This window comes from Paramormyrops kingsleyae, chromosome 19 (genome assembly GCF_048594095.1).
Source record: "Paramormyrops kingsleyae isolate MSU_618 chromosome 19, PKINGS_0.4, whole genome shotgun sequence".
NCBI classification, from domain to species: domain Eukaryota; kingdom Metazoa; phylum Chordata; class Actinopteri; order Osteoglossiformes; family Mormyridae; genus Paramormyrops; species Paramormyrops kingsleyae.
Window position 1 is genome coordinate 23,622,978 of NC_132815.1, and position 13,361 is coordinate 23,636,338.

At 42.1% G+C, this 13,361-nt stretch overlaps 1 protein-coding gene across 1 annotated transcript; it reads right to left on the minus strand.

Annotated features, from left to right (window-relative positions):
• Positions 1-226: 226 nt before the first annotated feature.
• Positions 227-10,041, minus strand: myb (v-myb avian myeloblastosis viral oncogene homolog). The gene is made up of 15 exons (XM_023806637.2): positions 9,617-10,041; positions 7,569-7,686; positions 7,275-7,346; positions 6,476-6,568; positions 5,960-6,180; positions 5,490-5,718; positions 5,145-5,204; positions 4,783-4,887; positions 4,077-4,292; positions 3,032-3,168; positions 2,832-2,946; positions 2,530-2,649; positions 2,293-2,388; positions 1,911-2,018; positions 227-1,363 (listed from the first exon to the last, which is right to left on the minus strand). The coding sequence occupies exons 1-15, from the start codon at positions 9,721-9,723 to the stop codon at positions 1,253-1,255; spliced, it is 1,908 nt and encodes a 635-aa protein (XP_023662405.1). The 5' UTR covers positions 9,724-10,041; the 3' UTR covers positions 227-1,252.
• Positions 10,042-13,361: the final 3,320 nt, after the last annotated feature.

Consider the following 13,361-nt stretch of genomic DNA (forward strand, 5'->3'; position numbering starts at 1 on the left):
ACTGACGGCTCCCCTTTGCACAGCTTGGGGTTTGTGGTCATCTACATGCTAACATGAAGGTCACCTTGTAGCAGGTCGCTACAGAATTAAAAAAAGTAAAAAATGTTGTGAGTGTTGTGAGGCTAAATCACCTTTCAATGACCACAGCTCTGAATGCTCGTACTGAACCTTTGGCCTGATTAAAATACTTCTTTTTTTTTTTTTTTTTTTAAAAAAGCAAAACAGCTGAAAAAAACACACCTTTATTTACAGGGCAGTAAACAAAATTTTTATAAAAACAGAATTGTGAGAGTTTTGCAAAATAATAGTATAAAAGGCAACCAAATAATACGTCTGTAAGCTAAGAATGGGTCACAGAAACTTTGCTACAGCTGACTTTGCATTAAGCAGATGTCATGAACGTAAAAAAACAGATCAACACTATAAAAACAATCTTGAAAACAAGGTTTTCCCCAGACCTAGTGATACTGTATTGTATCATGTATACAGTGAAAAAATAATTCTCTCATGCTAGTGCATGAACTGCCTTTTCGTTAGTTAAAACATGCCAACCTTAGCAGCAACAACACCCAGGTCCTTTAGCATTCACTGTACTACAAAACAAAACAAAACAAACAAAAACAAAACAAAAATGTACATTAATTTGTTCAAAAGAATTTTTTCCATACAGTATCATTTACGGGCAAGCTGGCAATCGAAACACAACTGAACTAGACAAAACTGAAAGACACACAATAGTAGTTTTAAAACCAAGTAGTCAAAATACGTCAGAAGAAATGTTATACTTTTTAAATATTTCCCTTGAACTAATTTGGTATGTAATAATGCTTTTAGACACATACTGTTTGTCTGTTTGTCACAAACGTGTGAGTCAGAAAGACCCAATACTGGAGAGAAACACTGCTTGTTTTGCCAATAGCAGAAAAACGACCTCATGGAAAATAAATTATTCTTGTTGTTCTTTATATTAATATCAATAAAAATACATTTAACAGTTATTAAGTTTACCTAGGGAGTTTAGGCATGTGTTCCATTTTACAAAAAAAGAGAAAAACATCATTATCATACATCATTGAAACATCTTTGGTTTGTTGAAATCCAACAAGCGTGTGCACCATGACACCTCCCAACTGTTGTACCACAACAAATAGATTCTGTGCTGCATCTCCACCAGCTTCATGCAGGGGAGAGTTGATGTTTTACAATCAACTTGAAGTGTTTTCCTTTGTTTCTATCATTACGCTTGAGGCCATCACATGACCAGTGTCCTGGTAGAGAAAGTGTTAATGTACTTGTGGCTTGGCTCTGGCACCAGCAGGTGGTCCTCCGTCTTCCCACAAGGCACCGCTTCCCATGCATTCATCTATCACCATCAGAAGGCAGAGACATGGAGAGATTTCAGCATCAAGTTTTCAATGGAGAACATTCGCAAAAGATAATCACAGCTGTGGGCAGCACCAAGCTCAAAGGTCTGAAGGTGAATTTGTTTATTTAGGTGAAGTTTTACACTGGAGGCCCTTTAGTTATATAACTGTGTACCAGTATCACTGCTACCTTAGCATGCTCACAACTCTGTAGTTACATTCAACGTACCAGGTTTACGAGTGAAATTGTCACAGAAGCTGTTTGATGTCAACAAAACCTTGATTTACAAGATAAGCTTTTATATTTTATCAGGATAATCAGTTTTGCCCCAGTGTTACATTTCCTACAAACCACACGGTCAGTCTTAAATTAGCAAAGACCTTCAATATCCAGACCTTTACAGATGCTCTCTAATCGGTATCACTAATTCCAACTGGTATACAGATTGTGTGTTGATATCTTTTCACTTCCTGATCATTGAGGAAAAGCCAGATGCACTGACAAAGCCCACAAAGGCCACAAAACCCACAAACCCCGCCCCTTACCTGTATGGGACTCCCTATGGGCCTTCGTGGAACATGGTACACTTTAACGTGGCCGTCTTCGTCCTTTTCACATCCTGGCACCATTAACACTGAGCTGGTAAGGAGGTCCTAGGAGAGAGAAACACAAAATAAAACAGCATTAATGCCAGAGATATTGTTGGGTCCGCAGCAGATCCTCCACGTTCCCATGCAATGGGGCTGAGACTCTTTACAGCTGCGAGTAGATCCTTTGGAAGGACTCAGTGTACACAGTAGCTGTTTGGGAGAGCCAGTGTGCAGCTAGATGCTATTGCAAGCTGTCCATTGCTGTCTCTTGACGATCAAGGTCGAGCTGGTGTGAGGGAGGCGTGCTGGCTTGTTGTGGACACAGGAGGACACTCACAGGCATGTTGTCCAGGGAGCTGCTTGGGGGAAACAGCTGGGTCTGGAGAGACTCCCCCTCCCACTGGAGGCAACTCCGCTCGCAGGCAATGTCAACCTGTGAGCACATCAAGGATGGGTTAACCCACACACATCCAGTCAGGTAACACCTGCACAAGCATGGAGCGCAGGTCAACCCACACACAGCTATTGAACCCTACACACCTCAGTGCATCGAGGCTTCGGTAATGGAAAGTACCTCTTGTTTGATCTTCTTCAAGGGTGGTTGGTCATCCAGCTCGATCCCTGGAGATGCTTCGTTCTCCAGGGGCTCCTGCTTGATCACTTCAGCCAGGTCGGGCTGCATGGGACTGTGTGGCTGGAAAACACCCGTATTTTCCAGGATCAGAAAGGCATCATAACAGGAAACTGGGCGCGTGGCCACGGAGAGTCACATTACTCTTCGGAAACATTAAGTGTCATGTGGGCTCAGATGATTTTACGAGATCACTGCATTTTCTCGGAGTAAAAAAAATAAAGTGTCGAATGCTGTTGACTCACCAACATCTTTAACGGACCATATTTGATCTCCTGAAGAGCCAGAGAGGTCCGGAAAGGTGTGGGCGTTCGAGGGGAGGTCTCCATGATCGATCGCCGGAGGTTAGGGGTTCGGAAACTACAAAAAAGCAAAGCACAGTGCTGTGATACCGACGGTCCTGTCACGGTGACGCCGACATGCTTGAGGAGGAGATGGGACTCACATGTCGTTTTCTTTTTGAGGCTTGAGCACATGGTCACGATGGAGAGAAGCTGCACTCAAAGACTTCTGGGAGCAAACAGGTGTTGAGGTTAATGGCGGAAGATCAATGTCCGAATTTTCTGGAACCGTGTTAAAAAACTGCAAGGAAAACAAAACAAACAAACAATGGCATGTTAATATCGACTGAAATGAAAACACAATAATTTCATTTGATTTTTCAGTGAAATGCCATGTATTGATTGTTGAGGACAAGTTGAGTTTAACGTAGGTTTTGGCTCTTGTTTCACGTTAACATCAATCTTGAAGGGCTTTAATTTTGAATTCTGAGGTTTGCATCTCTGCATACACCTCTTTACCAGTTACTGACACTTCATGCAGAACCTGGAAAACACATCGGAAGCTAAAAATATAACCTTCACAAAACTCAACTTGTGCTTGTCCATCAAGGGTGAAGAAAGGGAATTCATGAGCAACAGTGAATCAAAGAAGGATCTAGAAGGCCAAGGTGTGAATGGAGGTTAAATATGAGACCTACTCCTATACAGGACTTGACTGATCCAAGAAAGGCGGAAAATCAGCAGTGATTGAGCCTAAGGCACTGAAGAGGAGTTACGCTAATTAGATGCTGATCTACGTGCTGATTAGTCTGTTGATTCTGAACCCGTTCTCAGCCATTGTTGGCTCTCAGCTACCTGTGAAGGCGAGAAGGGCAGGTGTTTGACAGGGGACAGCCCAGGGGAGGAGCAGGCCAAGGCGGACAGAGTGAAGATTCCACTGTCGGCCTCGTCGCCGCCCCCCCCCTCGGGCGAGACGCAGCCCCCAGAGTCCTGACTGACAGCTGGCTCGTTCAGGGCCCCAGAAGAAGCCCTGCTGGCCTGGCCCACACCACCTGCTTTGGGCCTGTGCCCCCAGGCCCGGGGGTCCTGAAAGATGGAGGAGGCAGAGCTTTCAGGGGCAGTTTCTCTCCGTCTCAGCGGGTTTTGGCCAGGGGTGACGCTGCGACAGACCCCCTCTTGCAGAGCCTCTTCCGCCGCACGCACACTTACCGAGTCAATGACGGAGACGATGTAGTCGGGGAGGGTCGCCATCGGCTGTGGCCGGCCTGAGGACGCACCCTCCTCCGGCAGGCAGCCACGGTCAAGCGGAGGGGGCGGCGCTGCCGGGTGCTGCTCCCCCAGGCAGGAAGTGGTCACGCCCTCCCTGTGGGGCCCCGTCCCATCAGCCAAGGTCCTGTTCCATCCTGGGTAGCTGGGCATGTGGCCCTGAAGAGAGCCACAGAAAGGGAACTCAGGTCCGCCTTGCACAAGATAAGGCGATTGCATCAATTCAGCAGTTTGCATGTGAAATCAGGCCCAGATGTTTCCTTGCACTGATGGTACAGAAACCATTGGATTCTTCATAAACAGGTTGGAAGATAAGCTCTGCTCTGCAACCAGCTCGCAGTCAAGGATATTTAAGCTACTAGCAAATGGAGGGAAAACTGGAGGCTGGTCGATCTTACTAGATGTGCATTTGGTAAGATCTAGAGTTATGTAGCCTGCTCAGGACAATCGATTCAAATGAAAGAAATTCACTTTCAATGGATATTCCTCTAGTTTTAAAAACTCTTGTCTGAAAACCAGAAAATGGTATAAAAACCAGTAAATTAAAAAAACTTTTCTTAAAGTACTGAGGATTACATCTTTAAACATTATGATAGACATTATTAAAGTCTCTGGGAAATACCGCAGACAGTAAGCCAAGCGCTCTTACCGGCAAGGCTGCCTGTCCTCTCAGTTCATTCTCGGTCGACTTCAGCAGCAACTCGATCTCCTTCACCCGTTTCTCCTTCTCGGGATCTTCATCATTGTAGCACCTCTGTGATGACGAGTGAGGTGAAGGACCCAGTCAAAATGCAGGTGTACAGGTAGACACAGACAAACAGAGTCTGCTCTGGCCATCAGCATCGCCACAGTGTTCAATCCTTGGTATATAATTTGAATGCATATTTGTTTAAAAATTGTTTCTATTCACCTTACATAACCCCAAGCCTTAAAACAACATTTACGGAGGTAAGCGTCCACCTGTTACACACCCTGAGCAATATGCTCTTCAGCCACAACAACGCCACTTACCTGTATAGCAGCGGCCCTGCGATCTGGGATGTTCAGAATGTTGACATGCAGGAAAGGCACCTGATCACGAAATCAGAGAGCAGAAAACGCATTTCAGTCCGGAGCAAGTCTCAACAGGTGATCGCACCACCAGGTCAGGTCAGGTTTGGGCAACTGGAACAGCTCGCAGAATGGGTTTCTAAGAGATTCCTGTTACCTGCTAGCATCACAGTATAGCACGACAACTACAAGAGGAGCTCAAGCCTAGGGAACTAGCTACCTAATGCTAACCCTCTGCCACCAGCCAATAAGCAACCATGCTCAAGCCTCGACACATCAGCATATGGAAGTACAGGAAGCTCATACCCGGGGTGTCTCTGAGGTGGGGTAGTAGGAGAAGTCGCCACTGACAGGTGATGGTGGGGGTATCTGGGAGGGGGGCGAGGGGTGGGTGAAGCCCATGAGTTGACTAGACTTGGAGTACCCCAGACCCATTGCTGGGGGGCCAGGCTTAGGGGCCGGCTGCAGATAGCCCTCCTGCTCCACCTTTCGCCGCATGGTGGAGTTCCAGTGGTTCTTGATAGCATTATCAGTCCTGTGCAAGAAATGAATTAATGAAAAATTAACCTTCTGCAATCCCATCCAAACCATCAAAACATATATTACTCCATCCACTATGGTACATACACACTCTGCGTATATTACACCATTGGGAGATTTTGCTGAGTTCACACTGGGAGGAATTAAGAACTCAAACCCAGAGTTAGACAAATATCGCATCCCATTATAGTGCATGGGGATTTTACAGATATACAGGCGGGTGATAGGGGCCCTACCTTCCAGGCAGTAGTTTGGCAATCTCGGCCCATCTGTTCCCTAGCTTCTCGTGGGCTTGGTAGATGATGCGATCCTCCTCCTCCGTCCAAGAGGTCTTCTTCACCTCAGGGTTTAAGTGGTTGTGCCAACGCTCCCTACACTGTTTGCCAATCCGGCCCTTCAAGTGCTTGGCAATGACGGACCAGCGTTTGGGCCCATACTTCTGCACCAGTTCAATCACCTGCACGATCCAGAACATGCTGGACTTAAAAGAGTCCCTGACAAACAGGAGTGTTGACGACCCTCCCCCCCCCATTTAGAATTAATGGTTCCACAGAACCTTGGATGAGTGTTAGTAATGAACATAATTTGTCCTGCAGGAGACCTATATTTCATTGGTCCATTATTACATTACTCAAGACATCTAAACACCATTTCACCACAATGAGGTGTTCATGTAATCTGTCATAGAGTAAATCACCAAGGCATTTGTCCTAGAGATCTACCCATTATTTAGCAAGTTAAATGGTTCTTACCCGTTGGTCCTCTTCCTTGGTCCACGGGCCTTTGATGAGTTCTGGGTTCAGCACTTTCTGCCAGCGGTGCTGGCACTGCACATCTGTGCGGTTCTGCTCAGAAATGGGGAAAAAACAGAGCCATTCAGGCAAAGGGACTATTCAAGCTCATTTCTCCACAATTTTACCACCCTTTACTAATTCAGGACATTCAAAACGTACAGCTGTTTCTTGACCGCATTCGCCAGCTGATGCTCGATCAGACTTCTCCCTTAAACTACATATGAAAATAGCAGGTGCCTGAAATCCTTACATAATTTAGAAATGAAACAATTCTAGTTTTCTATTCTAATTCTACAACTCAATTAAAAGTTATTTGGAGAAATGAAATCACCTACAGGTGCAATGTCATTCTAAAGTGGGCTATCAAAACAGATTCCCATTTTCCCAAGCCAAAAGAGACACTTTACAAACCTCAAATAAATAACAACTCTCGAAATCTTTTCAAAGAAATGCAAATCGGCAAATACATGTCCGGATATCAACCTCAAATTCTGGCTTTAGAAACATGCAAATGGACTAAACAAAATGTTAGAGTGAAAAACCACTGTCATGAATGACATGGCCTGGTAGTATCTCCTTCGCTCTGGAACACAAGGCATTTCTTTAACGAGGTGGATATTACGAGTTAAGTATAGGCACATATAATGCGTAGATAAAAGAAAGATCTATAATGTCATTGCAAAAAGGAAGATAAAATTGTTGAATTGAGGCCAAGAGGCTTCTAGTGCCTGATCATTGAGAAAGATGCCGTTCTTACAGGAAGGAAACTGGCAATAACTTTCCAGTCTTCAGAACCATGGTGCTCAACGAGTTTCTTCAATTTTTCATCCTGCAAAAGAAAAATTAGTGACTGTTACTAAACACCAGCCATCATTACTAAGGTTGACTGAGAGAATAGCTAAGAGATCATTACACCCTGGTAGATAGTAACACATCATCATACTCTGCATTTGTATGGTTTGGAATCAGATGAGTCGCATGTGCGATGTAAGTGGATCATACACACATGCAGGTCAACTAAGTCACCAGATGATCGGTGGCTCTTGCCCACCTCATCCCGGGTCCACCGGGTTTTGCCGAGATGCCGTTTCCCTGACTTTGGCACCGGTCCATCGTAGTCGTGGTCATAGAGTTCCACATCATCATCTTCCTCGTCGCTGCTGTACACACTGTAAACAGGGGAAGAAGAAGCATGGGAGCATTAAACAAGAAGCTGAAACTTTTCCTTGTTCCATAAGAGAAAGTGGAATGAAAATTGTGAAAACAAAAATAAGCCCCCCCCCCCCGCCAAAAAAAAAAAAAAAAAAAAACTTACTACTGACAAAACCAGTAAATCTTGCAGGATCAGGTTTGAGTAAAGTAAGACGTAAGGTACATATTTTGAAAAACTGGTTTTAATGTTTTTGGTTTCCACAGATACGTGAACAAGAATTGGCAATGTTAATTACTTTTTCATGACTTCTGCATGTCCAGACCTGTGCATGTATTGTTGGACAACAAGATAATCAGCCATTTGGCAGAAACTCCACCAATCAAACTTCAAAACAAAGTTAAACGTGGAGAATACTACACTGAAGCAGGAGATAATGCCCTTTGTGCACAAAGCCTATATGAACTTAACCCTTACATTGTTGGCACAAACACTATTAGGAACCATTATTGCTACTGAACAAAGGAAAACTAGACAACCACACTTGCTTTATTTCTACTTCCCTAACTAGCAGGTATATTTTAAATAATATATGAATTAATTACCAAAACAATAAATAACGTCGGTGCAAATCAGTCAGATTTATCAGATTATGCATTATTCACCAAATGAGTCAGTTATTATGCGTAAGTACCAGCATTTCCCCCCACTGACAATATACGTGGAAATAACGTACGTCTATGAAACGAATATTGATTTTACTTTTATCACATCATAAACTCTAATAAATGCATCGGCGAAAACTTGAAGGTTGAGATTAGAGAAATAAAGCGCTCACAAGAATAAAACTAAAAGTTACATAAGCCGACTTGTAGCAGATGAAATTTGGGACCAGCACAGAGACGCTTAAGCGAAATCCAATTAATAGCATATACGGCACTAATATGCAAAATAAGTTGTTTTACTTCATACGTAGTTTCTGGATGAACAGCGATTTAAAAACGAGAATTTCTTTTTTGTAAGAAAACATTTTAAACAGGTTCTCTCGTTATTCGGTGACATTGGTGAGTCACTCTCTGGTCGTCTCATCTCAAACTCTGACTCGCAAGTCAAATTGCACGACGAGTTCATTCTCTAAATTACTTCAAGTCCGAGATCTTACAAAGTCACCTTTTACCAAACTCAGCTAAAACACTCAGTGAAGCGGCAGCGTGGCAGTACCATGAATGCGTAAGTTGTAACCTCTAATTTCCATAGAACAGCGATCTAAAGTAATTTTCAATTAAAAACACTCTTTCAAAATTCAAAACTATGACAAAATGTATTTAACACAAATTATTGTGAATAATAATCGCCTAAAGTATTCCATGTTAAAACAATAAAAACTAGATTTAAGATGGTTAACTTCCACTTAAATCAATTAGGAGCGATTGGCATGGTGGAGAACAGACCACAGCGTGTTGTGTATGAAGAAACACACGGCCGCTAATTCCTCACGCACCGAGTCCGTAAGCTGCCCGCATCTGCCGCATCCCGGCCGGTCGCGGCGCTCCCTTGCCCACCTGTCACCTGACCTCCTCTACCTGCTTCCCCTCGCAATGAATGAAAATATAAATGAAACGACCCGGAGGCACGCCGGGCTGCCCCGTTTCAAAACTTTCCCCATCTGCCATATGCTCGCTTTGACATTTCCACAAAACAGAACTATCAAAACCATAGCGTAAAAAAATTCAATTAAAATTAAAGTTCACGCTCCTTCAACAGCCTATTACCCGCACGCTAAGTGCGCCTTCATGTAGCAGGCATAAGCGCATTTATTAAAATAATAAAAAAAAACTATAGCAATAATGTAAATAATCTGCATAAGCATGCGTAAAATCATGTAAATAAGATTATGTTTTTAAAAGTGCAATGCGTTAATGCGGAAAACAAAAAATGCTTTACTGTACCTATGCCTTGGCCGCCTAGCCATCATCAAGGTAAGAAAGCGGTGACTTGCTGCAAGTATTCGTCTATAGCACTTGGAGTTATCTCGGGACAAGGAGCAGGTTGACATTAAAGAATGAAGGGAGTGTAAACAGATGCCATCAAACAAAGCTTTTTAGGGCCCTCCCTCCGCGCTAAATTTGGCGCCCCGTTTCTTTACGCAAGCGCAATATTCTGCTGCCCCGGTGTGAGCAAGGCGCGTTTTTCGGTCCAGTCCCCGCTAAACTCTCAGCACTTAACATTACTTCTTTTTTATTGAGGTGGGGCTAACTGTTACTGTGGAGAATATGCACAATTAAGGAATGGGGTATGTAGCAGGAGTGGTAACGATCGGTTTGACTAGGTTTCTTTCCCCCCCTGTATTTTTCGGTTTGCTATTGCTGTGGATACTTGGGAGCATAATATGTCCTCCATGCTTTTCTAGAAAGCTGCTAGAAGTGAATGGGGACTTTCTAAAGTTAATATTTAATTTATATTGTATAGACGCTCACATGTGTAATATTAGTTTCACTTTGCAAAATGTTTGTTTAAACCTACTTTGCTTAGTAAACTCCAGACGATCGAACAATATTATTTATGTCTCCGAAGCTTAAACGTTGGTCAGAAACTTATAAATGTTTTGCTTTTTCAGTAAATGAAACTTCTCGTTAAATGGAGAAAAAACTGACACGTGTCTTACCTGTTTCTAAGCGAAGAGAATTACCCCCATAATTCTCTATAATCCACCTGTTTGTAATGAAATACGTTATAGGCAAATTAGAAGTCGAATTGTTTTCCGGATATGAATGCGTAAACCTATGTATTCACAAATGAATAAAACTTTAAATATTTAATAGAGACCTAGCTGAATTAGACGCGCGTTCGCATGCGCTAGAGCCGCACATGGCGACGTGCTGTCAGACGGGCTCCGGTGGGTTTCCCACATGTCACATTAAGATGTAAATTTATGAGCTCAGTCCAATGTGGTACTACGTTACTGTCGCACATCAAGGCTGTTACAACGTGGCATATTATCTCTGCGAAAGGAAATTTAAAAACTACTACCCGCGTGGTTTTAATAAGGTCCGTAATCCTGAATGCCAATTTATTCTGACTTGAGCCTTTTACATACCGTTTCTAAAAACCGGTTAAAGTGATGTACATTTAAAATGGGCTGTATCTATTATCTGAGCAGAAAGCTTCGTGTTTTTGCTGTTGTACTACATTGTATGCCAACGTGATACAGTTGAATCTTCAAACAATTAGCAAGACGAGCTATTTTGTAAATGAAGGCCAATACTAATTTGATCACAATATAAACTCTCCGAATCTTTAACGTAGAAATATCGTTTTATTTCCATAGTCTATGCTGTCTTGCAGCCAGGTGAAATAGTACAGTTTCGTGGATTGTAACGTGAGCTGCCTACAACCGGAACTATTAAATAAGAGGAACAATATCACTTTCCCTGATTCATTTTACTTGTATGGTGCTTTTTCAGAAAATATTCGGAAGTTTTTTTTAAATAGTTTGGCTTACGCCACTCCTTTATGAATCAGAACAAAGTGGCAAAACCAAAGGGAAATATCCAATATGCAACGTTTTAACTAGAATTTTAGCAGATTGGTGGAAGTTTCAACCTCTGGTTTTCTGAAATTTGGAATTAAAGTTTTCTTGGAAAAAAAACTCCTTTGAATGTCCTTGTCACTTCCAATTATCTATCTATCTATCTATCTATCTATCTATCTATCTATCTATCTATCTATCAACCAATCAATCAATCATCCGACTGGGGCACGGTGGTTGTAGTGGTACCAGTCACATCCACTATGGGCATTTTACAGTCAGCAGTCAGCATACCTGCATGTCTTCGGACTGCAAGATGAAAGCAGAGTAGCTGGTAGATGCTTATGATCCATGAAGACTCCACACACCTCAAAGGTGGGATTTGAACATGCTGCCCTTTACATCCATTTGATCAGTTTTAATTTCCAAAACACATGACCAATCTTCAATAGAAAAAATGGGAACAAAAGGCCCTATCCATATTTTTTATTATTATTTTTAAATTACTGTCATATTATCTGGGTGTTGACCTCATTCAAAGAGAGAATTTCACAATTAAATCTCACCTTTTCAATGAAAGGAAAAGGTAATTCTAGAGCAGCTCATCAGCCTGGAGAGAGATAAGGCAAATGAAAAAAGACCTATCAGTTGTGAACTGCCTATGCAAATGTTTTTCGATAAGATGAATGCTAAGGTTTATCTCATTCAAGTAGTTTGGTTGTCTACTGCTATGTGTTGTTGCATTCTGTAGTTTTTGCTGAACATTGTGTGCCACTGAATGAGTGCCATATCAAATGGGCATCTCAGAAAATGCAACCAAGACAGATTGAGTCATTCGTATATATGTAGATATATACATAGTGTTCTTTAGCTCTGTGGGTGTTAAGGCTGCTTAAGTTTGTCAGTCTAGCTAGACTCAAGAGTTGTTGCATGGAAAAATAGCCCCACAGTTGAAAGTAGAAATGAAATGAGACAGTTAATAGTTGATTTTTTCAGTCGTCTGAACCTTAAGCAATGCATAGAAAAAGCCAAAGCTATCCATCTGCCGGCTTACGCTTCAGATAAGCTGACTGAAACCAATCCTGATAGCACTGCAGATGTCAATCTTGTCAATTTGGTGAATTTGGAGCATGTTCTTGAAGATTAATGAGTTATTTAGAAATATGTGCAAATTTTATGCTTCATTCGCATGACCCTCAGTGGTTAACACATTTTGAAAATGGTGAAGGAAGTACAGGAAATGAAAGCCCTGTGGGTGCACTCGTGACCCTTAACCTTGGATAGCGCTGGAGGTGAGTGTGAGGGCATGTCATTTTTTGTTTTCTTTTGATGATGTCAATTATTTATTTATTTATTTGTAGGGTTCCCTGCCTTGTGCCCATAGTTTCTGGGACCCCCATAATCCAGCATAGGACAAGTGGTTACAGAAAATGGATGGACTAATATGTTGTATGCAACTTGGATAGTTATCCCTTTATGTTGGACACATTGTTTTAATTAAGATGACTTTATCCAAATAACATCACTGTGTGTCGAGGTTCAGAGCACTGTTTTCATTTCTGACTGAATACTACTGGGACACCAACCTGGTTTGTGTAATTTAGATGTCGAGTAAGACATTTGAATCATCCTCACTCTCCGTCATCTCCAGCAATTCACAGGACTCATTTCTGGATACAACGTACCTTGAAAAAATAGGCTACTCTAAGCTTTTTGGGGCACATGGTGAATAGTTTTGTATTTGTCTTCATAAAACTTACGTGTCTGTCATACATGTCTTAAATTAAACCCTGACTGGAGACCTGAATGGGATTACTCAGATATTGCAACTAATGTAAGAAATGTAATACTGCTGCAATAAATGAAATAATATTTGTTTTCTCTTTAAACGGAAATGAATGCGATAATGTTTAAGATCAGTCTGAACGCGACTCCTGTCTAAATGTTTTGCAGAGTTGCCAACTTTGGTCAGCTGGCTGGAGCAAGGTTTTCAATTCGAGACAAGTCTGCACACATGCACACGCACTTACATGTATGTTTATTTATTACTTTGTAAATACTCTGTAGGGTTTGCAAACTATTAAAACAGTTTTAAGATAGCTCTTTTTAGGTTTATAATAGAATAATAAGGATTTGCCGTAAGATTTCTTACGTGAGAGTCTCAA

What these genes read in the sequence shown, in the direction of transcription:
- myb (XM_023806637.2), bottom strand. Translation starts at nt 9,723, where the DNA reads ATGTCAACCTGCTCCTTGTCCCGAGATAACTCCAAGTGCTATAGACGA. An exon ending in CCTCAAAAAGAAAACGACAT is followed by an intron (nt 2,947 to 3,031) that starts GTGAGTCCCATC and finishes GCTTTTTTGTAG; the next exon opens with TTTCCGAACCCCTAACCTCC. An exon ending in GCTCCCTGGACAACATGCCT is followed by an intron (nt 2,019 to 2,292) that starts GTGAGTGTCCTC and finishes TCTCTCTCCTAG; the next exon opens with GACCTCCTTACCAGCTCAGT.